The 22,220-nt window shown below is 37.6% G+C and overlaps 11 protein-coding genes across 11 annotated transcripts; 6 read left to right on the top strand and 5 right to left on the bottom strand. All coding sequences in view use genetic code 12, as the record gives it.

Annotated features, from left to right (window-relative positions):
* Positions 1-237: 237 nt before the first annotated feature.
* CORT_0A06080 (Ant1 protein) lies at positions 238-1,218 on the bottom strand (the record flags this gene model as incomplete). The annotated part of the gene is made up of 1 exon (XM_003866387.1): positions 238-1,218. The coding sequence occupies one exon, from the start codon at positions 1,216-1,218 to the stop codon at positions 238-240; it is 981 nt and encodes a 326-aa protein (XP_003866435.1).
* A 1,695-nt stretch (positions 1,219-2,913) lies between these two features.
* CORT_0A06070 (hypothetical protein) lies at positions 2,914-4,155 on the top strand (the record flags this gene model as incomplete). The annotated part of the gene is made up of 1 exon (XM_003866386.1): positions 2,914-4,155. One exon carries the CDS (start codon positions 2,914-2,916, stop codon positions 4,153-4,155), a length of 1,242 nt encoding a protein of 413 aa, XP_003866434.1.
* A 45-nt stretch (positions 4,156-4,200) lies between these two features.
* CORT_0A06060 (Pse1 protein) lies at positions 4,201-7,476 on the bottom strand (the record flags this gene model as incomplete). Its single annotated transcript, XM_003866385.1, has 1 exon — positions 4,201-7,476. The coding sequence occupies one exon, from the start codon at positions 7,474-7,476 to the stop codon at positions 4,201-4,203; it is 3,276 nt and encodes a 1,091-aa protein (XP_003866433.1).
* A 303-nt stretch (positions 7,477-7,779) lies between these two features.
* CORT_0A06050 (Drg1 protein) lies at positions 7,780-8,883 on the bottom strand (the record flags this gene model as incomplete). The annotated part of the gene is made up of 1 exon (XM_003866384.1): positions 7,780-8,883. The coding sequence occupies one exon, from the start codon at positions 8,881-8,883 to the stop codon at positions 7,780-7,782; it is 1,104 nt and encodes a 367-aa protein (XP_003866432.1).
* A 236-nt stretch (positions 8,884-9,119) lies between these two features.
* CORT_0A06040 (Fun12 protein) lies at positions 9,120-12,128 on the top strand (the record flags this gene model as incomplete). Its single annotated transcript, XM_003866383.1, has 1 exon — positions 9,120-12,128. The coding sequence occupies one exon, from the start codon at positions 9,120-9,122 to the stop codon at positions 12,126-12,128; it is 3,009 nt and encodes a 1,002-aa protein (XP_003866431.1).
* Positions 12,129-12,289: 161 nt separating this feature from the next.
* On the top strand, positions 12,290-12,676 carry CORT_0A06030 (hypothetical protein; the record flags this gene model as incomplete). The annotated part of the gene is made up of 1 exon (XM_003866382.1): positions 12,290-12,676. The coding sequence occupies one exon, from the start codon at positions 12,290-12,292 to the stop codon at positions 12,674-12,676; it is 387 nt and encodes a 128-aa protein (XP_003866430.1).
* A 180-nt stretch (positions 12,677-12,856) lies between these two features.
* CORT_0A06020 (Alg9 mannosyltransferase) lies at positions 12,857-14,620 on the top strand (the record flags this gene model as incomplete). Its single annotated transcript, XM_003866381.1, has 1 exon — positions 12,857-14,620. The coding sequence occupies one exon, from the start codon at positions 12,857-12,859 to the stop codon at positions 14,618-14,620; it is 1,764 nt and encodes a 587-aa protein (XP_003866429.1).
* Positions 14,621-14,841: 221 nt separating this feature from the next.
* CORT_0A06010 (Ypd1 protein) lies at positions 14,842-15,507 on the bottom strand (the record flags this gene model as incomplete). The annotated part of the gene is made up of 1 exon (XM_003866380.1): positions 14,842-15,507. One exon carries the CDS (start codon positions 15,505-15,507, stop codon positions 14,842-14,844), a length of 666 nt encoding a protein of 221 aa, XP_003866428.1.
* A 1,898-nt stretch (positions 15,508-17,405) lies between these two features.
* On the bottom strand, positions 17,406-18,380 carry CORT_0A06000 (Pho15 4-nitrophenyl phosphatase; the record flags this gene model as incomplete). Its single annotated transcript, XM_003866379.1, has 1 exon — positions 17,406-18,380. The coding sequence occupies one exon, from the start codon at positions 18,378-18,380 to the stop codon at positions 17,406-17,408; it is 975 nt and encodes a 324-aa protein (XP_003866427.1).
* A 451-nt stretch (positions 18,381-18,831) lies between these two features.
* Positions 18,832-20,187, top strand: CORT_0A05990 (Lem3 membrane protein; the record flags this gene model as incomplete). Its single annotated transcript, XM_003866378.1, has 1 exon — positions 18,832-20,187. One exon carries the CDS (start codon positions 18,832-18,834, stop codon positions 20,185-20,187), a length of 1,356 nt encoding a protein of 451 aa, XP_003866426.1.
* Positions 20,188-20,892: 705 nt separating this feature from the next.
* On the top strand, positions 20,893-22,008 carry CORT_0A05980 (hypothetical protein; the record flags this gene model as incomplete). The annotated part of the gene is made up of 1 exon (XM_003866377.1): positions 20,893-22,008. The coding sequence occupies one exon, from the start codon at positions 20,893-20,895 to the stop codon at positions 22,006-22,008; it is 1,116 nt and encodes a 371-aa protein (XP_003866425.1).
* Positions 22,009-22,220: the final 212 nt, after the last annotated feature.

Below are 22,220 nucleotides of genomic sequence, written 5' to 3'. Positions count from 1 at the left end.
ATTTGAACTCATTTACAAAATATTTGAAAAGTTATTACATAATAAATTAGAAATCAACAATGTTTTTTTGTTTACATTATTTTGGCGAAAATTAGAGAAAGTAATATAGAATAACAATAATCACGTGTTCGCATTTATAAACCCGAGAGCCCTTTGAGGTTTAAAATGATCGCCCTCTAATTATTTACTGAATCTCAATCCATTCAAACTATAAAACTAATAAACTATAAAAATATTCTAAGCCTTTGCAATTCTCTTCCTTTTGATCACTGACAAGATGAACAAGAACAACAAATCAATTTGATCCTTAAACATAAACAACAAACCTTGAACAAAAACACCTTTCAACAATTGTGGACCAATTCCCTTATACAAACCTTTAAACTTCTCAGTTTTCCACAAATGAGCTAAAGCATGAGTGAAATGATCAAACTTGATATCTTCTTCTTCATCATCATATTCACCAAATTCATTTTTCTTGTGACTCTTACCTTTACTCTTTTGCAACAATGCCTTAGAAACAATAAGCGGCTGAGTAGCAACAGTGGCTAATGATTTGGCAATCATTCCTAAACTGAAACTTTCTAAAGGACCTAAGAATTCTTTATTACCATAAATCACCGTCTTCAACTTTTCATACGAGCCATAGGTTATGGAAGGGTTTATGCAGAGTATCAAAGATACTCTTAAACCCCTCCACAACCCCGTAACTCCATCCTCTCTCAAAATTTGTTTAACTAGCTCGCTGGTGGTACGTTGTTGCTTGTCCGTTTGGTGTTGCGTGGTTACTACTCCGATGGGCATCGTGAAGCACTGGGAAATAGCGGCAGCAATAGCTCCTAGGGCTAATTCTGTGAATGTGGTAGGTTTGTGGTTTGGTTGGTGTTTCTTCAAATTAGCGTAGACCTTCTTAACAAGTGAATACCAGTAGAAGAATGAAAGGTTTTGACTGAATGAACCAACAATAGTGGAGAATAGCCCTTGATACCATCCCAACACCCCCTTTTTGGCATAGATTTGTTTGAGCACATCGAGTGTATTCTTATATTTCAACTCTTGTTTATTTTCGGTGTGGACCTGTGTTTGGATGATTGTTTTAGAGAGGTCCACTGGGTAGATGATGGTGTTAGCTATGGCGGAAGCCAAAGCACCTGATGCGGCTTTCTCTAAAGGAGTCAATGACATGATGATAGCTGTTGTGGTTAGTATTTCATGCATAAAATTGTAATTCTTCTGGTTCCACAATTGTCAAAAGTGCATTCAGTCTTGGGGCTTTTCTAAACGGGAACAAGTTTTCAAATTTAAGAACTGTAAAACGTACCTTGTGGTTTTGTAGAATGCTGCCAATAATTCAAAGGTTCTCTCGTTTGACTTAGTTAAAGGAATATGAAAATTGTTTGGCTTTGATGTTGTTTGAATTATTTTTGATTTTGATATTTCGATCAAAACTTCTTTTACTGGCGGAGTTAAACGTACGAGAACAAAAACACGAACACAGCAAAAAGAAACACAACGGTTTGTTTAAAGCTGGCTCATCGTATACACCTTGCTTTTATCATCTTCTTTTCTTTACATGTATAGCCGATTAAATCAAGAGGACCATAAGTGGAACTCCTAACACCCTACTGTTCGCTATAAGCAGCAGAGCTGATAACATCTCTCTTTACTTGCCCCGGCTCCACATAATCAAACTGTGAAACTTTTCATTTTTTAATCCCGACAACAAATTGCACTTTTGTGTACTTTTATCATTGCCGAGGGTAAAAGAAGAGGATTAGCGCGAAGAGGAAAACCCCACAATTTAGTTTGGGTTATCACGTGCAGTCAAACAACAAACATTTCAAGAAAGATCATAGATAGATACTATCTGTTTAGGTAGAGTCTATGATTAGCATAGCAATAAGTCTCTAGCTGGTAAGAGACTAATGATTTGCTTTTTTGCATTGAGCTATTTACAATGGATTTTTCATCTTTCCATATGTAAGCCAGATTGCTGCAAAAAACCTGAAAAAAATTTATAAATCACATTGTCTAGAGTTTCATATAAACTTAAATTTTCCTCTAAAAATGTAAATATTTGTCCACCATCCTCTATAGCCTTAAAAGTTACTTTCAATACAGCTTTCGGTGTCCGATTATTACACTAATCAGATATTTGTGTAGGTGGTTCTTAACCGGGCAATGCAGCTAAAATAATAAAATAGAACATCCCGGTGAAAAAATTATTCAAAATAAATGGGTATAATTAATAATTCCCACATTTCCAGATAGCCCCTCATCAACTATACAATTGGTTATCTTTTTCCAAGGAACACTTTGGAATAAAACAAAAGAGTCCTTAACAAGAATAATTGAGGGTCTATTTTTGGCTATATTTACGAGTAAAGGTTAGAGTTTGATTTGTCGAATCTAACGAAGCAATAACCATTTTCCGTTTCGAAGTTAGTGTCAGAAAAGTTGCCATGTTTCTTTACCCGTATATAAAGTGTTTGGTGGCGAGTTGAGAAATCCCTCCACTCTCTGTGAGGCTCAAAGGAAACAAACTGTTTCTGATGAGCAAAAGGAGCCGCAAGCGGATAACCGTAAAAAGGTGAGAGGTGGTAGTTCCTATATGCAATATATAAAATGGTGGCTTGCAGTAAGCAAATCGGGTTAGAATATGTGCATCAAGTAATGGTTATTTAGTTGTTTGTTTGTTATAGCGTTTGTTGGTTTGATAATTGTGCCTATTCAAGTGCTAGTTTTCAGTAATCTCTCCCTTAATCCTCCAAACAAAACATCCATTGGTAAAAGCTTCTCTAAAATTTTCCCCCAAGCTAATTATTGTCCTCCAATACACTACTTTAAAATCCATCAAATGTCACCAACTATTTCCATCATACTTTTGCAACCATAAGCCCATACCTCCCTACCATGGTCGATCAAGCAGATATCCTTAACTTAGTAGCTCATTTCCTCAAAGAGAACAATTATACACAGACATTGTATCACCTCGAATTGGAACACGGTAAGCCAGTACAACCACAATTGCTAAATTCTGAATCATTGTCGCAGATAGTCGAAGATAGATTACAATTTTCTTCATATTACAACAAACGAAAGGACCCCATAAATGTCAATGAGGAACTCCCATTGAGATTGAAGGATTTGATTCATGAACAATTTGTGAACTGGCCACTGCAATATCCTCAAAATCCAACGAAATTGAATATTCATTCATTAGTCATATCAAGTACCTATGACGAAAACAACGGCTCAGTATACTTTTCAACAAACGATTCACAAGTTATTATTAGTAATAGTGGCACTATAAAACTGATTAGGTTCCAGGAGATTGTCAAAAAGGTGTTGATTGTTGGTGTAAATATTGTTTTGTTGGGAATGAGTGGCAAGCTTTACTTGTTGAATGAAAACTTTGAGGACATTGGCACTTTCGATACACAATCTAGGTTTACTGTTGATGTCAAACATGTTAATTTCAATGGAACAGATTACATTATAGTTCTCACTTGGAGTAACATGCTCAAACTTGTCAAGCTAGATGATGATATTTCTTTAGTTACTGAATTGAAATTAGATCAACAAGGTACTTGCTTCGACGTTACTACGTATAAAAACGAGATAGTAATTATATTAGGTAAACTTGAAAATACATTATTGGAGGTCTTTACTATACAAAACGAGCGATTTTCACCAAAGTACAAAATTTCAATTAATGATGCTGAATTCACCACCTCAAGTTTCTCACCAAGATTTATCACGATATCCCACAAAGGCAATGGAATACCGTTAATTGCCGTTGCTACCTCACACGAGCCATACATGAGGATCATTATCATTTCCCTTATCGATTTCGACTCCACATCAATAGCTCGCAATCAGATAATCAAGAATTTAAACACTTTATCACCTCAAGATAAATTTTCGCAACCATTGATTTCGTGGAAATTGGACTCGAAAGAGAAAGAATCAGGAATTTGGGTCATGGGTGAAGATGGTATCATACGTGGATTAGATATAGTTGATGATAAGGTAGTTGTTGAATTGAATCAACATCAAGCAAAGATTAAAGACTTTACTTCCTTTATAAACAACAATGGTGATGAGACTCTTATAACTAGTAGTATTGATCGACAAACACTAGAGTGGAAATAGGGAAGGTCAGTAAATAGAGGTAACATTTAGTTTTCTCATTGTTACTTAACTGAAGTACTTTTTGACAACATCTATATTCGACAGATTCTCTTGAAGTAGCGCAATGGCCTTGTCATGAGGGATTGAGCTCAACAAGTTTCTGGTTGAAGCGACAGCTTTATTGGCGGTGTTTCCACCTATTGAAGCGTGGGCCAATGCTTGTATCACCGAGTCCACTACTTTTGGAATGTTCTTTGCAACAGCGGGATGATTGTTATCAATTAACCCACTAAGGAATACATAAGCAAAGGCAGCTGCGTTATCATCCTGTACGATAGGCAAAAGGTGAACCCATTGGTCCAACAATACGTCTAGGTTAGGAACTGATGAGGAAAATGTATGCAATACTTTAGCGATTGCCGACACGGCATTTTCGGTAGCATGGATATTCTCATCGGCTTTGGCATCTGGTACCGAGGCCATCTTAAACATAGGCTGCAAACAGTGCACACAAAATTCTCCATAATCTTCACCACCAAATTGAGCAGCAACTCCAACTGCATATGAACTGGCTTGACGTACACCTGCATGTGGTGAGGAAAGTGAGTGGGCCAAAACGTTGAGGAAAGACTCCTTGAAAACAATAGATTGTGGTCCACCGTGCTCCAAGATATCACATACAATGCATAACCCACAAAGTTTCAAGCTTGTATTTTCTTCATTGATAAATGTGGCCACAGTTGGGATGAGTACTTGAAAATTTTCCAAGGCGTTTGCTTTCACATTTTTGAAAATTGCTGAAAAAACTTTGTTTATCTCATCCAACAATTCTTCATCAGTGTACTCCTCTTCATCTTCCTCGACATCTTCAGTATATTCATCGTCTTCATTATCACGAGCTTTTATTCTTTCATAAATTTCAACCATGTTAGCATTAATTGACTTGGCAAATGCTTGCAATTGAGGTGGAGAGATGGAGTTTGGTGATAAGGTATTGATGGATTCAACCAAAGCAGTATAGTACGCAACCAACAACTCTGCCACCGGTTCTGAGCTCAAAACTTCGGCCAACTTGTCAGCAATTTTAGACCAAAGAAGTAACGTATCTTGAGAATCTTTTCCTGTTGCTGCTACTGTACATTTCAACAAGGATGCCAAGGTCAACGCTGCTGAGCCACGTACTCCATCATGCAAGTAAAAGTCTAATCCTGGTAATGCAATATCTTCAGCAATCTCCTTCACCCATGGGTAGAAATCCTCCTTGAGCTGGATGGCATATGTTCTCAACAAATCCATTGCGGTGACTTTGTCATCCAAAGCAGCAGTATGGACTGCAATCCATTTCCCTGATAGATTAATGACATCCCATTCCTCGTTGTTATTGTACTCCTCTGCTTCATCCTCTTCCAACAATGAGATATCCTGAGAAGCCTTTGCAGTTACCATCAAAGGAGGCAATACTGATGGCAAATATGGTAAAAAGTCTTTACCCAAGATGCGGCAAATCCTACCCCAAGCTTGTTCCAAGTATTGCTTAACTGGATCATCATCAGCAGTCGCTGTTTGTTGAATATGGCCAAACAATTGTATCAAGTCATGGCTTTGTGGTTCAAATTTTTCTTTTCCAACAGCTAATGCAATCAAGGTAGAACATTCAATACACTTGGCTTTGAGTAATCTATTTTCATCCCCCATATCGGTTTTCAACACACTTACTAATAATGGCATTAAGGTATCGTAGTATTTGACAAATGTCTTTTCAGCAGCATCAGCAATGATAGCAATTGTAGTCAACACTTGTTCCTGAACATACCTCTTTGGTGATTGCAATAAAATTAACAAATTGTTCAACAAGTCATCCAAATACGGTTCTAAAATGTCTTTGGTAGCCGCTTCAGAAAAGTTGACCAAAGCGGCAGCCGCGTGGGCTTGCACGCGTGGAACAGATTTATTTGTCAATTTGGAAATAAGAGCAGGTAATATCCTGTTTCCTGATGTTCTTTGAATTAGATCTGAGAAATCAGTTGACATTTGGCCCAATGCATTACAACAAGCGTATTGTACTCTTGGATGCTCATCATTCAAAGTAGGCAAGACCATGTCCAAAATTTTTGGAATTTCATTCATCAACACATCTGAACATCCTTCAGCAGCTGATGACAATGCCATTAAAGCCGCTTGACGCTCCCTCCAGTTTTGAGATTGTGTCATAGCAGGCAAATACTGGAATAAAGGTCCAGCCATTGATTGCCCATTGAGCCTTAAGCTGACTCTGTCTAACGACTGTCTAGCTGCATCATATTCCGGTTCTTCATCGTCTTCCTCGGTATCATCGTTATTATTCCATTCAGCTGCTTCATCATCATCAATACAAACTTCAGTCAACATAGACAAGGTAATGAGCACAATTTGTTCAGTGTATGTTGGAGTGCGCTTACACATTGCTGGTGAAACTTCAGCAAAAGTGGTGAGAAGCTCCAATGATGCCATTCTGGTGGAGGATTCCAAGTCCTTATTTTTGGATACCATTGCACAAAAGTCTATTATCGTAGGAAACATATCCTTAAACATCTTAGGAGCAAGTTCCACCAAATCAATCAATTTTTCTAGAACCGATGCCAATGCTTCATCTTGTCCATTTTGCAAAAACCGTGGTAATGAGTTGAGCAAGTTTGGCAACAAAGGGGATAAGCTGGGCCACACATTTTTTGGCAACTCTCTAAAAAAGGCAACAAACGCTGAACAAGCGGCAATACGCACCTCGTCGTTCTCATCATCAAATCCAGAAGTATAAATTGGCAAAATTTCATTTATAAATGATTGATCAATCAACTCAGGCGATGCAGAAAACACTCTGAATGCTGATTCACGGAAACTGGGATCTGGGTTTTTAGATGCTTGGAACAATGCAGGAACTAGCTCATTCCAAGTACCTGGAGGCGAACAGTCATCTTTTGACACCTCAGAAATAGCATCAGACAATTTGTGTCTAACTTGATTAGATTGTGGAGCTGAAAACCCATGCAACAAAATTGTTCTAATTTGTTGCTTAGCTGGTTCTCCAATAACTCCTATGGTTCTATCAGTGACACTTGACAACTCCTTTGGTGATTTAATAGCCATCCTTCTAAACATGACAGCTGAAAATGCCTTTATAGTATCATTGGCTCCCGAGGTTGCTTGTTCTGCCAAGAACACTAACAAAAGCTCGACATTTTGCTTGGTTGACCACTCTATTTCAAGGGATTTCTCTGCATTTACTCGTGAGTTGGAATCTGTTGACAATAAATTTTCAAGAAGATGAGCCAACACAGCATTGACATCATCAGGTAACACGCTCATAGTTGTAGAAAAGATGGCTTAACTCCAAAAAGTAAGTGAGCTGGATTGGATAATCTTGAATAATATAGTTGATCCAAATCTTTTGTTTTGATGGAATGTAAAGTTGATCCAACAGATGAAAAAAAAAAAAATAGAAAATTAAAATGAGAGAAGAATCAAATTTTTTCACAGACATGATTGAGAGATCTACAAAGAAAGCCTTTTCTAAGTCGAAGAACCTTTTTAGCTACAGAAATATATCTATACGGTGCACAGCATAGACAACCTACGCATGACGCGTTGGAGTTCTCCTGTATCAAAATATTACTTTTTCAAAATAGTAATCACATCTTCATCCTCTAGCACGTGACTGAGACCGACAATTTGTGGCTGATGCTTTACTGATGTTCCATAAACTAATGCGTTTCTGAAATCTTCAACCAATGACTTGTGAATTGAGTTACAGAAATCTTCCACAGTACACCTATCACTCCTCAAAACAACCGGTTCATTAAAGTCTGGTAATTTCCCCTTGGGCTTTGTGTAAACTCTTACCAACTTTAGTTTCGACCACATAACTTCCAATAAATCATCCAAGTTCCACCCATTGCCAGAAGATATAGGAACGGCATCTGGGATCTTTGTCAACAAGTTCAACTCTTCAATCGAAAACGAATCAATTTTGTTTAAAACATAGATTGCAGGAATATACTTCCTGGCTTTGTATTCTATAGCATCAATCAAGTCGTCGACTGTTGCATCACATCTGAAAGCAATGTTTGCACTGTTGATTTTATATTCCGACATGACTGCCCTAATTTCGTCGTTGTCCAAATGGGTCAATGGGACGGTATTTGTAATGTTTATACCTCCCTTTTCCTTCTTTGTTATGACAATGTTTGGAGGCTCTTTATTGATTCTAATCCCCATACCCTCTAATTCATGCTCGATGATTCTTTTATGTTGCAATGGCTTGTTCACATCCAACACCAAAAATAAGAGATTGACTGATCTGGCAACTGCAATAACCTGCTTACCTCTACCTTTACCATCCTTAGCACCTTCAATGATACCCGGTAAATCCAACATTTGTATCTTTGCACCTTTGTATTTAATTGTTCCTGGCACCGTTGTCAAGGTTGTGAACTCATATGCAGCTGCCTCGGAGTGTGTCCCCGTCAACTTTGATAACAATGTTGATTTACCAACCGATGGAAATCCAACAAACCCGATAGTTGCTACACCTGTTCTTGCAACATCGAAACCAGCACCACCACCTCCTCCTCCTGAGCCTCCGTCTGTTAATAATTCTCTCCTAAGCTTTGCTAGCTTCGCTTTAAGTTGACCCAAGTGGAAGGATGTGGCCTTGTTCTTTTGGGTTTTCGCCATCTCATCTTCGATGGCTTTGATTTTTTCAACAGTAGTCATGATTTAGATTGGGGAAAGACTTTGTTCTATGGTGAAATCAACCAAAAAGCCTTTTGATGGTCATAGATGAGTTTTACACAGTCGTGTGAGTGTGACTGAAAAATTTCTGCTCATCCGCATCCATGCAACAATAGTTTACTCTGAGTGCAAAGAAAGTAAAAAAAAAAATAAGAAAATCTTTAAAGTGGGTTTTTGCCAAAGATTTAGTTGATCCCATATACAACACATACTTTGCAATGGGAAAAAAGAATAATAAGAAAGCAGGGGGAGACATTTGGGATGATGAGGATATGTTAAATGATCAACCACAAGCTGAGGAGCTAGGTGCTACTGAAGCTACCACGGAGGGCACTCCAGAACCTGCAGGACCCGAAGAGGCCTCAGCTGACGATATTGCTGGAGATTTTTTAGGATCCATTCGTAAATTAAAGACAAAGAAAGCTAAAAAGGAAGAAGAAAAAGCTAAGGAGGAAAGCAATGGAGCTGGAGCCAAAATTTTATCCAAGAAGGAGAAGGAGAAGTTGAAGAAAGAAGCTGAAAAGCAAAAGAAGAAGGAATTGGCTCAGAAAAAGAAAGAGCAACAAGCAAGCAAGAAAGAGCAGATTAAGGAAGCTAACAAACAAAATGCGGCTTCTTCATCGGCATCGGCCACTCCTGAACCCGAAGAAAATAAAGCTGAAGAAGAGCAAAAACCAAAGCCGGTAAAGAAAGGGAAAAAGGCTCCAGCTGGTCTTGCAGCATTGAAAAAGCAATTGGAATTGAAAAAGCAAATGGAAGAAGAGCAGCGTAGGTTAGAAGAAGAGGAGGAAGAACGTAGATTGGAAGAAGAAAAATTAGCGGCTGAAGAAGAGGCCAAAAAAGAGGCAGCAAAAGCAGCCAAAAAAGAACGTGATAGATTGAAAAAGGAGCAACTAAAAGCAGAAGGAAAATTGTTGACAAAGAAACAAAAAGAGGAAAAAAAGTTACAAGAACGTCGTCGTGCTCAATTACTACAAGCTGGAAACGTCATCGTTCCAGGATTGCAAAAGGACAATGCTGATGGGGAAACACCAAAACCGAAAAAGGTTGTTTACGGTAAAAAGAAGTCAACAAAGCCAAAGACCTTTACTCAAAAGCCACAAGAACATGCCAAGCAGAAGAAGCAAGAAGGTGATGAAGAGGTGGAAGAGGCTTTAGTCGATGATTGGGAGAAGATGGCTTTGGATAGTGATGAAGAAGCAACTGCTGAGCCAGAAAAGGAGGCAAATGAAGAGAACGACGAAACTGAGGAAGAGGACTCTGAAGAAACTGAAAGACAAGCACAAGAAGAAGCCGAAAGAAAGAGAAAAGCTGATGAAGAAGAGGCAGCTGCCAAGGCAGAACGTGAAAGACAAGCACAAGAAGAGAAATCCAAACAACAAATCCTCTCACAAAAGAAAACAAGTACTCCTCCAGAGAAAGAATTACGTTCACCTATTTGTTGTATTCTTGGTCATGTCGATACCGGTAAGACAAAATTGTTGGACAAAATTCGTCAAACTAATGTCCAAGGTGGGGAAGCTGGTGGTATTACCCAACAAATTGGTGCTACATATTTTCCGGTTGAAGCAATCAAGCAAAAGACTGCTGTCATGGCTCAATATGAGAAACAAGTATTTGAGGTGCCCGGTTTATTAATTATCGATACCCCAGGTCACGAGTCCTTCACAAACTTGAGATCTCGTGGTTCATCCTTGTGTAACATTGCTATTTTGGTGATTGATATCATGCATGGTTTAGAGCAACAAACGATTGAATCTATAAGACTTCTTAGGGATAGAAAAGCTCCGTTTGTTGTCGCATTGAACAAGATTGATAGATTGTACGACTGGAAAGCAATTCCAAACAATTCATTCAGAGATTCATTTGCAAAACAATCCAAATCAGTTCAACAGGAGTTTCACAACAGATACGGCCAGATTAAATTGGCCCTTGCAGAGCAAGGTTTGAATTCTGAATTGTACTTTCAAAACAAAAACATGTCCAAATATGTATCTATAGTGCCAACTTCAGCAGTAACTGGTGAAGGTGTTCCAGATTTGTTGTGGTTGTTGTTAGAATTGACCCAAAAGAGAATGTCTAAACAATTGATGTACTTGTCAAAGATCGAAGCTACTATTTTGGAAGTCAAGGTGGTTGAAGGTTTTGGATACACCATTGATGTCGTCTTGTCAAATGGTATATTGAGAGAAGGTGATCGTATCGTATTGTGTGGTTTGAATGGACCCATAGCAACGAATATTAGAGCTCTTTTAACGCCACCACCATCACGAGAGTTACGTATCAAATCGGAATACGTTCATCACAAGGAAGTAAAAGCAGCATTGGGTGTCAAGATTGCTGCTAATGATTTGGAAAAAGCTGTTGCTGGTTCTAGATTGCTTGTTGTTGGTGAAGACGATGATGAAGAAGATCTAATGGATGAAGTTATGGATGACTTGACTGGGTTATTGGACTCTGTTGATACCTCTGGAAAAGGTGTTGTTGTACAAGCTTCCACGTTGGGTTCATTGGAAGCGTTGTTGGACTTCTTGAAGGATATGAAGATCCCCGTTATGTCAATTGGGTTGGGGCCTGTTTACAAAAGGGATGTTATGAAGGCGGTCACTATGTTGGACAAAGCACCCGAGTTGGCTGTCATGTTGTGTTTTGACGTCAAGATTGACAAAGAAGCCGAACACTATGCGGAAGAAAACAACATCAAAATCTTTAATGCCGATATCATTTATCACTTATTTGATGCATTTACTGCTTACCAAAGCAAATTATTAGAAGCGCGTCGTAAGGAATTTATGGAGTATGCTGTTTTGCCATGTGTTTTGAAGACTATACAGATTATCAACAAGAGGAATCCTATGATTATTGGTGTTGATGTTATTGAAGGTGCTGTACGTATTGGAACTCCAATTTGTGCTGTACGTCAAGATCCCGTAACCAAACAGCCAAACATCATGGTTTTGGGTAAGGTAACTTCATTGGAAGTTAATCACAAGCCTGCTGATACCGTAAAGAAAGGTCAAACAGCAGCCGGTGTGGCTATGAGATTAGAGAACCCATCTTCAGCTCAACCTACTTGGGGACGTCATGTTGATGAGAGTGATAATTTGTACTCTTTGATTACTCGTAAATCAATTGACACATTGAAGGATCCTGCTTTCAGAGATACAGTATCAAGAGACGATTGGTTATTGATTAAAAAGTTGAAATCAGTCTTTGATATCAAGTAATACATAGGTTTACATACTTTTGTTTATAAATGTAAATTTGGTTTTAGATGCTTCACAGGTAGCGCCTTTTTGCACCAATGAGAAAATACAAAAAATAATCAAAGGAGAAAGAAAAAAATTGGAAAAGAGGTCTTTGGTATCAAAACACACACAGATCAATTATGCAAGATTTACCACCAATAGGAGGCTATGACCCTATCCAATGGAAGAGAAACTTACCATCACGTGGATTTTCCGGCACAACGTACTTTTTCGGAATCCTAGCCGTTATGTCATTTGGTTTTTATCGTTATTACCAAGGTGTCAATGAACAACGTGAACTAACTAGAGAAAAGAAATGGGCTAGATTTCATTTGGAGCCTTTGCTTTTAGCTGAAGAGGATAGGAATATTGCTAGACGTTATTTTGCTGAAGAAGAAAGGCAGAAATTGATTAAAGAAAGTGCTAGTGATGAGGTTAGACAACATTTGGATGAAGATTTGTATCATGATAAGAGTAAGTTTAGATTCCCAAGATATGTTCCTGGCCTTAATCCAAAAGATGTATGAGGCGGGGGAAGCTAAGAGGAGAAAAGTTGGATACAATTTCATAAATAGGTTGTCATAGAGAAGCAATTTCGATGAATTGGTGATTGAATAATCGCAAAGACCAGATAGGTTATATACTGAATGTATATTTTAGGTTAATTCTTTTGCAATCTCTTTGGTTGGAGTAAACTTGTCGATACCATGAATTTCCAAACGCGTAAATCAAAGAAATTGAAAAATAGAATCAAAGCTACAAAAACCTCACCACTCCCCAAAATGAGTCTTTCCAAAACACAATATGGTTTGATATTTCTTAATACTGCATTTCGACTATATTCATCATTGTACATGATAATTGGAGATTGTGATGAGACTTTTAATTATTGGGAACCATTGAATTTACTATTACGTCAATTTGGTAAACAAACCTGGGAATATTCACCAGTCTATGCAATCAGATCATATGCGTATCTAATACCTTACCACATCATTGGTAAGATATTACATTTATTCAATGTAACTCCGTTGAATGTGTTTTACGGGTTACGTGTTATAGCCCTTGGTGGGTTTACTTCGTTTGTTGAGTTGAATTTGTTTGCCAATTTGGACAATTATTCAACGAATTTGGCCAATTGGTGGTTGTTTCTAACTAGTGTCAATGTTGGAATGAGTCATGGTGGGCTGGCATTGTTGCCTAGTTCGTTGGCTTTGCAAACAACGTTGTTAGCAAACACCTATATCTTTAAAAGCACTGTGATTAGCACAGAGAAGGTAAACGATAAAGGTGGTAATTTGTTGAAAGCAATTACATGGTATTTCGTTGGTGGATTATTAGGCTGGCCATTTGCTTTGGCTTTGGGCTTACCTGTTGGAGTTTATACGTTGTGGCAAATTTGTCAACAACGTCTCTCAAGTGTCGTTTTAATCAAAATTGGGCTCATATTACTGTCAATAGTGGGTGCTATCACATTTATTGACTCTTATTACTTGCAGAAATTGGTGTTTGTTCCAATAAATATTGTTTTGTATAACGTATTTGGTGGTGAAGGTGAAGGACCAGAGATTTTCGGTATTGAGCCATTAAGTTATTACATTCTCAATTTGTTATTAAACTTTCAGTTTGTTTTGCCTTTAGCTGCTTTGGGAGTCTTGATTAATCCATTCATCACAACTAATGCCAAAAAGTTTAGTGCAATTGTATCAGCACAATTGGTGATTTGGTGTGGGATATTCTTTAGTCAACCACATAAAGAAGAAAGGTTCATGTATCCAATCTATCCATTAATTGTACTATCAGCAGCCATATCAGTGTCAAAGTTGACGTCACTTGTAAAGAGCAAGATGCCACGTTTTGCTTACTATGCTGCTCAATTTGGATTCATTGCAGCTGTGTTTGTCATTTCAGTATTGAGGATTGTCAATTTGGTTGAGAATTATGCCGCACCACTAGAAATATATCAAGCAGTATCACAATTACCTACATCATCTACGCAACAAGTCAATGTGTGCACTGGTAAAGAGTGGTATCATTTCCCCAATTCTTTCCATTTACCAACCAATTATCGATTGAAATTTGTTGAATCAGGATTTGATGGATTATTACCCGGTGACTTTCATGAACCCACTAACTCCATCACTGAATCAACGACATTTATTCCATCACACATGAATAATCAAAATAAATTTGAATCGGATAAAGTAATCTCCATAGAGCAATGTGATTACTTTGTTGATAATACTCAATTGGAATCTATTCCTCAATTGATTAGACCTGATTTATCTGTTGTTGATAGCACCAAATGGTATGTTTTACAATGTAACAAGATTATCAATCCAAATGGGAAGCATAATTTGATTGGAAGATTAGTTTACATACCACAGTGGGCCAGAAGGTTGGTACCTTATAAGGTTGAGTATATGGATCTATGTTTATTGAAAAGAGTAAGAGAAGATGAGAAAGTCTAAGCAAGGCGATCGATTCATTAAGTTGATCGTCTGAAAAAGGTTTCTGAGCAACTAAACTTTATCTAAATCCATCAAGGTATACACATGCTTATAATAATAAATCTACACGTGATAAAATCTTTTCTCATGACTATGACAACTCGGTGCAGTTTTAAAACTGTATACCATTTGCTTCAAGCCTCCATCTCTTCTCCTATACATATCCTAGCTTTCCCAAGACCTTAGGCATAAAATTCATCCAAGGCCTTTCTTGTCCTAACGAATCCATCTTTAGCTCTAGACAATGCATCTTCAATTGCCGCTATCCAAAAATCGTCACTTGATTCATCATTTTTTTCACTCGTTATACTTTTTTCAGTTGCATTCTGACCAGCACTTTTGTCCACTTTTGTTGCATCCTTCGTCGTTGATTCTCCTTCCTTAGTTGTGGTTCCATTGGTCTTTGTTGAATCATTATCTTTCCCCGGCACATCATTTCCTGTATCTCCTTTAGTAGTTGCGTCTTTCTTTGTCTGACTAAAATTATCAAAATTGATCTTGTGTCCATAATTTTGAATACGTTCACATTCACCTGATATGGCAGTTAATCCCAAAGCAGCAGCTGACCCTTTCAAGAAATGACCCGATGAACTCAATTGCTCCAAATCTTTTTCTTGTAAATATTGTTCAATTTTATCAAATGTTTCTTCGACTTGAGAAACAAAAGTTTCAACCAATTGTTGTGAAAACCCTTCTTCATCTTCATCCATTTGTAAGATTTCGGAAAATACGGCCCAATCAACTAGTTTGGAATCCTGTAATTTGTGCTGTTTATCAGATGAATAAATGTCAGGGACATATTTCTCTTCATCGTCAGAGTGTTGTGCTCCTGCTTGTGGTGATGACATCTTTAGTAAAGCGATTGTTATGTGGATGTAAATGGGTAGTGTTGTCTTCTCTATGTTATGTTTTAACCGATGTTTGGATGTTCCTTATAAAAAAAGGTCTAAAATTTGAAATGATGTAATTGCTATTTTTATTTCGAGTAGTGTGTATTGGTCCGACTTGAAAATGGGCTTAAATTGGACTACTGTTTTTTTTATTTGGTTAATGGTCTAGTTCTTGAGAACGTGACCAATGGTTTAGGAATGTAATCGATTAGTTTGAATACGTTGTAGATGAGTAATCCTTTTAATCCGGACTTGTAGTAGTGGTTGGGTATGTTTGCTTGATGAATGCGATACAGTTTCAATATCCACTTTGAACCTTCTGCGTATATACCCAAGTATGAAGTATCCAACTCTTTAACCTAAGTTAAGTCAATCTTACAACTAGAACCGTTGTCTATATTGCTGTTGATGTGGGCTTGAATTTGGTTTTTTTTTAGCGCTGCTATTTTTTTCTTTTGGTTCTCTTTTTCTCGTTGTCTTTTCTATTGTCTAGAATGAGGTTGTGTCAAAAATAATAATAAATAATAATATTCACAATCCTAATTAGGAAGAATAGACATATCTCCCTACACTTTCATTGTCACCATCCAAACACAGTCAACGGTTGGTCTACGTTTACGTCTAGGGTCTGCCAGTACGTATGTATGTACGTTTGAATATGTGTATTGTTGTATCAAATTTTTAGGTGGCGGTGGGCTCTTTGTATTTTTGACTTTGTTCTATTTTTCGAATCGATTCTGGTCCCCTCAATACTATTTTAAAACCAAACCAAATAATAAAAATACCTGAAATATTTACACCCGTTTAAAAGGTTACGTTTTGAAGTTAAGTTGACATATACTGTCTCAATACTTACGCTCTTCGGATATACAACTGTCAATTGGACATAGCGAATCAAAGACCCATCTTCGTATAGAAAATAGACTCTGCTTTTGATACAAAATCAATGAGATGATTTTTTGATACTTTTCTTGGAGTAGTGTAATTGATGATAAATTTTAGATGAATCACACAAAAGCCACAAAAGCTTAAAAGTATGATTACGTCATAGATTTAGAATAGAAAAAAGTATTTGAACCAATTATATTCCTTTGACGAAGAATGATGTTGAAGATATGTAATGGAGTTTTATCAAACTAAGGTCAAGATACTCAACCGTTGAAGAGAACGAAGAGAAGGGGAAAAGAGCTTAGTAACTTTACTTTTGCATTTGGGGTTTTCCGTTGTATTCCATGTATCATTACCTAAATGCTGCTCCCACTGCTACTACAATAATCAACTCTTCGTTTAAAACTAGTATAACTTTTTTTATGACAATACGTTTTGTTTGTTATTGTGGGATCATTATACTTTGTTGTTTGATATTTTGTGTCAACACCGAGTTAAACTCAAACGCAGTTGTTTGTGTGGACCCCATTGTTGTAAACTTGGCTGGTTTTATGGATTTATCTATTCCTTAGCTTTTGAAAGGGAGTGACACAGAATGTATTGTACTGCAATCATTCTATACTTTAAAAATAGGTATAAATCTAGATCTGCATGAGGGTGTTGTGTTTGTACTTCTAGTATACTTCCATCACTAGATTATGCAAATCTGAGGAAACCAAATCAGACAAGAGATTTGGAGTCAAACTGTTTTCGTCTCGTTGCATAGGGTATAGCCCTCTACTTATGGGGCTCACTGTAATGAAAATCTATTACGGAGAAGGAAGGAAATCGCATTTGAAGAAAAGTCTACTTGAATGCATTCGAATTGGATATTACCTCTATCATTTTCAAGCTGTCTCTATTAGTCTATTCAGTCTATATCAGCAACTGTTTGATCATTGGTTTTATCACAACAGAACTGGAATCACCTAATGAGTAAATTCATACACGTCTCCCAATTTTTCAATATAATAGGTTGGTGCATCTTCTTTGGATAATTGTTTTACATTATTCTCTGTTTCAATACCCGTTAATACCAACATAGTATCCAATCCACCATCTCTTCCAAATTTCATATCCGTATTCAATCTATCACCAATCATTAATCCTCTTTTGGGGTTCTTTTCCAACCCAGGCAACTGTGCTTTGATTGAATTCATCATACTTTGATTAGGTTTTCCACATACAGCATCCGGTTGTCTTCCACTTGCGTATGCTACGGTTTCAATTATCGATCCTGCACCAATTAATAACTTACCCTTCATGGGGAATGTAGAGTCAATATTGGTTGCAATAAATGGGATGCTTTTGTCGTCCTTGAGTAAATATTGCATGGTGAGGGACAATTTCAAGTAATTGAAGTTGAATGTCAATCCGCAAACAACACAACCAACGTCAGGATCTAAATTATCAAACAAGTTTGTATTTGGATCAAACTTAACTCCATCTTTAACTAATTCCGGATCCGTACCTCCGGCTGTGCTATATCCCAATTCATGCAACTCTTTTTCAATTCCTTCTTCACCCAAGACCCAAACTTTCTTATCTTTTGGTAATTTCAAAATCTTATCCACATAAACTGCTGATGCGAAAGATGATCCAAAAATCTCCAGTTTAGTGATATTGGAAATCCCCATCTTTTCAAATTTAGATAAATAGTCACGACGTGATTTAGTTGAGTTGTTGGTGACAAATATCACGGTTTTGTTTTGTTGTTTGAGGTATTCTAAAGTTTCACCAATGGAGGGAAGCAAATGATCACCTAACCACAACACCCCATCGCAATCAAAAAGGAAATAGTCGTATTTATCGAGTATCAAGTCCTGTACTTGTGATTTTTCGGTTATCTTCACTGACATAGTACAGGTTGTAGCAAAAGGAAAATCGGTATATATGTTGTTCATTTGGTTTGTTTTTTCCTTAATCAACCGCGATTGACTCACCCGATTTGGCGAGAGTCAATTAGGTTGATTAGAACAGTAGTGATTGAAAACTCGAACATCAAGGAAGTAAAGTGTATTAACTATTCAAGATAGCTGGAGCGGGGTCTGATGAAAGATAAAGTCATTGCCAAGCCGATTCGCGAGAGCAATTAGAAATTTCTCAGCCCGTTTGTAATCAAGAACCCTCCTACAAATGCCAAGTTCTTCCCTCCCCCTATCGGATACTTTCGGGATCTAACTACCCTATCCGCTTGGGCAAATAGCACTCCAGTATTGCAAATCTGGTCCCAGCTATTCTTTCATGTTATCCTTCGGGATTGAAAAAGCTCGGCTTTTAAATGTATAAAAGTGAGGGAAAAAAAAATTGAAGAAACTTGCGCCTTAGTAGGAGACTGTTGATTCATCATCTACAATGGCATCGAGATACTACGCATATGATTCAGAGCAGCCAGAGCCAGCTGCTGGATTGGCTAATGCCGATGTTCCAGTAACTGGAGAAGAAGGACACTCACAACAACCAAATGGTGGCAGTCGACAAGATGACGATTACGATTCTGGATCTTCATCAGAAGATGAACCATTGGACACGGATAAAAAGGAAAAGTCTAGAAGACCGTCAGATCACCCGTTTAGACAACAACGATTGAAAGCTTATAATCCGGTGTTGACCGCCAAGACGGTGATTCCTTTATTGGTAGCTATCGCTATAGTATTTGTGCCTCTTGGAGCAGCCATGTGGTACGCATCAGATAAGATACAGGATATAACTATTGAATACACCCAGTGTGAGAATTTGGCTTTAGAGAATGTTTTTACTCCAATACCGGACAACTACACCGATTACAACTTTAAAAGAGATTATTCTGGGTATAAACCTAACTTTGCTTGGAGAGTCGTGACTGATGACACTCAAAGGTATGAAGAGGATAAAAAGGTGTGTCAAATACAGTTTCAGGTTTTGACGGAAATAAAGGGTCCTCTCTATCTTTATTACAGATTGCACAAGTTCCACGCCAATCATCGTCGTTTTGTCAAGTCATTTAGTGAAGATCAATTGAATGGAAAAGCAGCAAGTCTAGATACCATCAAGAATACGGTTGGACAAAATTGTGAACCATTATCACAAAGAGATGGGAAGAAAATTTACCCATGTGGACTTATAGCCAACAGTTTATTTAATGACACTTTTTCGACGGCGTTTGAAGCTGTCAATGGTACAAGTGCTGATAAAACAGTCAAACTCACAGAAAACGGAATCAACTGGTCAACCGACAAGAATAGGTTCAAAAAAACTAAATACAATCATACGGAAATAGTTCCACCACCAAATTGGCATAAGATGTTTCCCGATGGATACAATGAATCAAATGTTCCTGATATTTCAAAATGGCCCCAATTCCATAATTGGATGCGTCCAAGTGCATTAGCCACATTTAACAAATTAGCTTTGCGAAACGACTCCGCATCATTGCAAGTTGGTGTATATCAAATCGATGTTGGATTGCATTTCCCCGTATTGCCATATAATGGTGGAAAATACATTTATCTTTCACAAAGATCAGTTATTGGTGGTAAGAATGACTTTTTAGGCATTGCTTGGATGGTTGGTGGAGGAATCTGTTTTGTATTGGGATTGGCTTTATTGGTTATCAATTTTGTCAAACCAAGAAAGACTGGTGATGTCAATTTGTTGAGTTGGAATCAAGAGGCTATCAAGAGAGATGAACACGATGCCTCAATGGCAAATACAAGTGGATTTGAGAAGTAAGGAAAGCAGTTACAGCTACGTTATTCTATAGTTTATAATGATAGGAATAGAGAAATTTTTGTTTTGTGTATTTGATGTGGGTGCCATTTTGCAACGGTTGTCAGACAGATTATACTACCGCTCCCGTTGCACTCCTAGGTATGGTTGACGCGGAAAATCTAGAATATTCTCTAGCGCAGACAACAATAAAACAGTAACTAAGCCTCGCGGATTTTTCTCAACTGACAAAGCTCATCACCTGTAAACATTGAAAAACATTAACCTTAATTTGTCGGAAAGGGCAGCACTAGATGAACGGGTAGCTTCAACGATCTGCTTACAAATTCAACTTCCTCTATCGCCTCTACGCCATTCCCACTTAGTGTACAGCCGAGTGTGTCAAACAATAAACTTGTCTCATCTTGGAATTAACTCCGAGACACATACACAAAGGGTTAAACAACGTGTCCTCTGCAGTTGTCGAATGAAAGGTTTTTCGGAGTTATGCACCCAATACTCTTTTGTGTAAAATAACGGAAAATAAAGTAAGACTTCTAAAAAGAGTAATGGTTTTTATACTTTTGTTTTCATTCAGCAATTGTTGCTTTGGTAGAACTGACTTTGGGTTTAAATTGGAAAATGATTGCGTTTCTCTTTGCCGGTGAGTATAAATAGTATTCATTAGATCCTTCAAAAAACTGTTATTATACTAACCAACAGCAAAAAATGTCTACACCAACAACATCGACACAAGTCGCGCTCAAGAACTCACCACCAGGTTTCATTAACCCAAATTTCGGTGAGTCTGATTCGACTTTTGAAATCAAGCAACGCCCAATTGAGCCTTTGAAAGATGGACAATTATTGGTAAAAATTTTGTTAATTTCAAATGACCCCACTCAAAGAGGTTGGATTAGAGCCAAGGACTCAAAACAAAGATACTACGTTCCTCCTGTTGAAATTGGTGCCCCAATGGAATCGTTGGCAATTGCTGAAGTCATTGAGAGTAAGTCAAGCAAATATGCAAAAGGAGATTTGGTTAATGGTAAGTTTTATTGGGCCGATTACATTGTTGTCTCGGATGCTACTGTTTTCAACAAGATTGACAAATCTTTGGGTTTCCCATTGGAATTTTACGTTTCTGTTTTGGGAATGACTTCTTTGACTGCCTTCTTTGGTTTGACCGAAGCTGGTGAAATGAAGAAATTCTTGACCGAAAAACCAGAAAAACCTTATACCTTGTTGGTTTCTGCTGCTTCTGGTGCTACTGGTTCAGTTGTTGTTCAAATTGCTAAACATGTCTTGGGTGCTGACAAGGTCATTGGTATATCTGGATCAGATGAGAAGTGCAGATGGGTTGAAAGTTTGGGTGCTGATTTGTGTGTCAACTACAAGGAAGAAAACTATCAAAAACAAATTGATGAGTTCCTTGGTGATGGTTTGGTTGATTACTATTTCGACAATGTTGGTGGATCTATTTTGGACTACGCTTTGACCAAAATGAATAAATTTGGTCATGTTATTTCATGTGGATCCATTTCCACCTACAACTCTAAAGGTGACAACTCGGCGCCTGGAATCAAGAACTGGGGTGAACTTACTGTCAACTCATTGACTGTTAAAGGTTTCATTGTCAGTGACTACTTCCCAAAATTCGAACAAGGATTCCAACATTTGGGTAAGGCTGTCAAAGAAGGTAAGATCAAAGCTCAAGGTGCCTACCATGTCGACACTTTGACTGGTGATACTCCTGAAAAGAAATTGGAACAAATTCCAAAGATCTGGAACCAATTGTTTGTTGGTGAGAAACCAAATGGTAAGTTGATTACCAAAGTAGCTTAAATAGAGAATACAGGATTGTCTTTAGAATAATATGTTGTAGAATCGGATTTTCAAGGTGGTGTAACAATGAATGCTGGGGTTCTTGCTGTGAACTCTACTCTCTATCCAATTCGGATCCAAGGTAAAAAAAAAAATGTAAACAATGTTTAGTGCAGTCAAATCGACTTTTACAACCAAAATTTACAAACAGGACTTCATAAACATCATACCAC

Source organism: Candida orthopsilosis (assembly GCF_000315875.1).
Source record: "Candida orthopsilosis Co 90-125, chromosome 1 draft sequence".
Classification (NCBI taxonomy): domain Eukaryota; kingdom Fungi; phylum Ascomycota; class Pichiomycetes; order Serinales; family Debaryomycetaceae; genus Lodderomyces; species Lodderomyces orthopsilosis.
The sequence above is the reverse complement of the archived record's forward strand: the minus strand, read 5'-3'. Positions and strand labels throughout refer to the sequence as shown.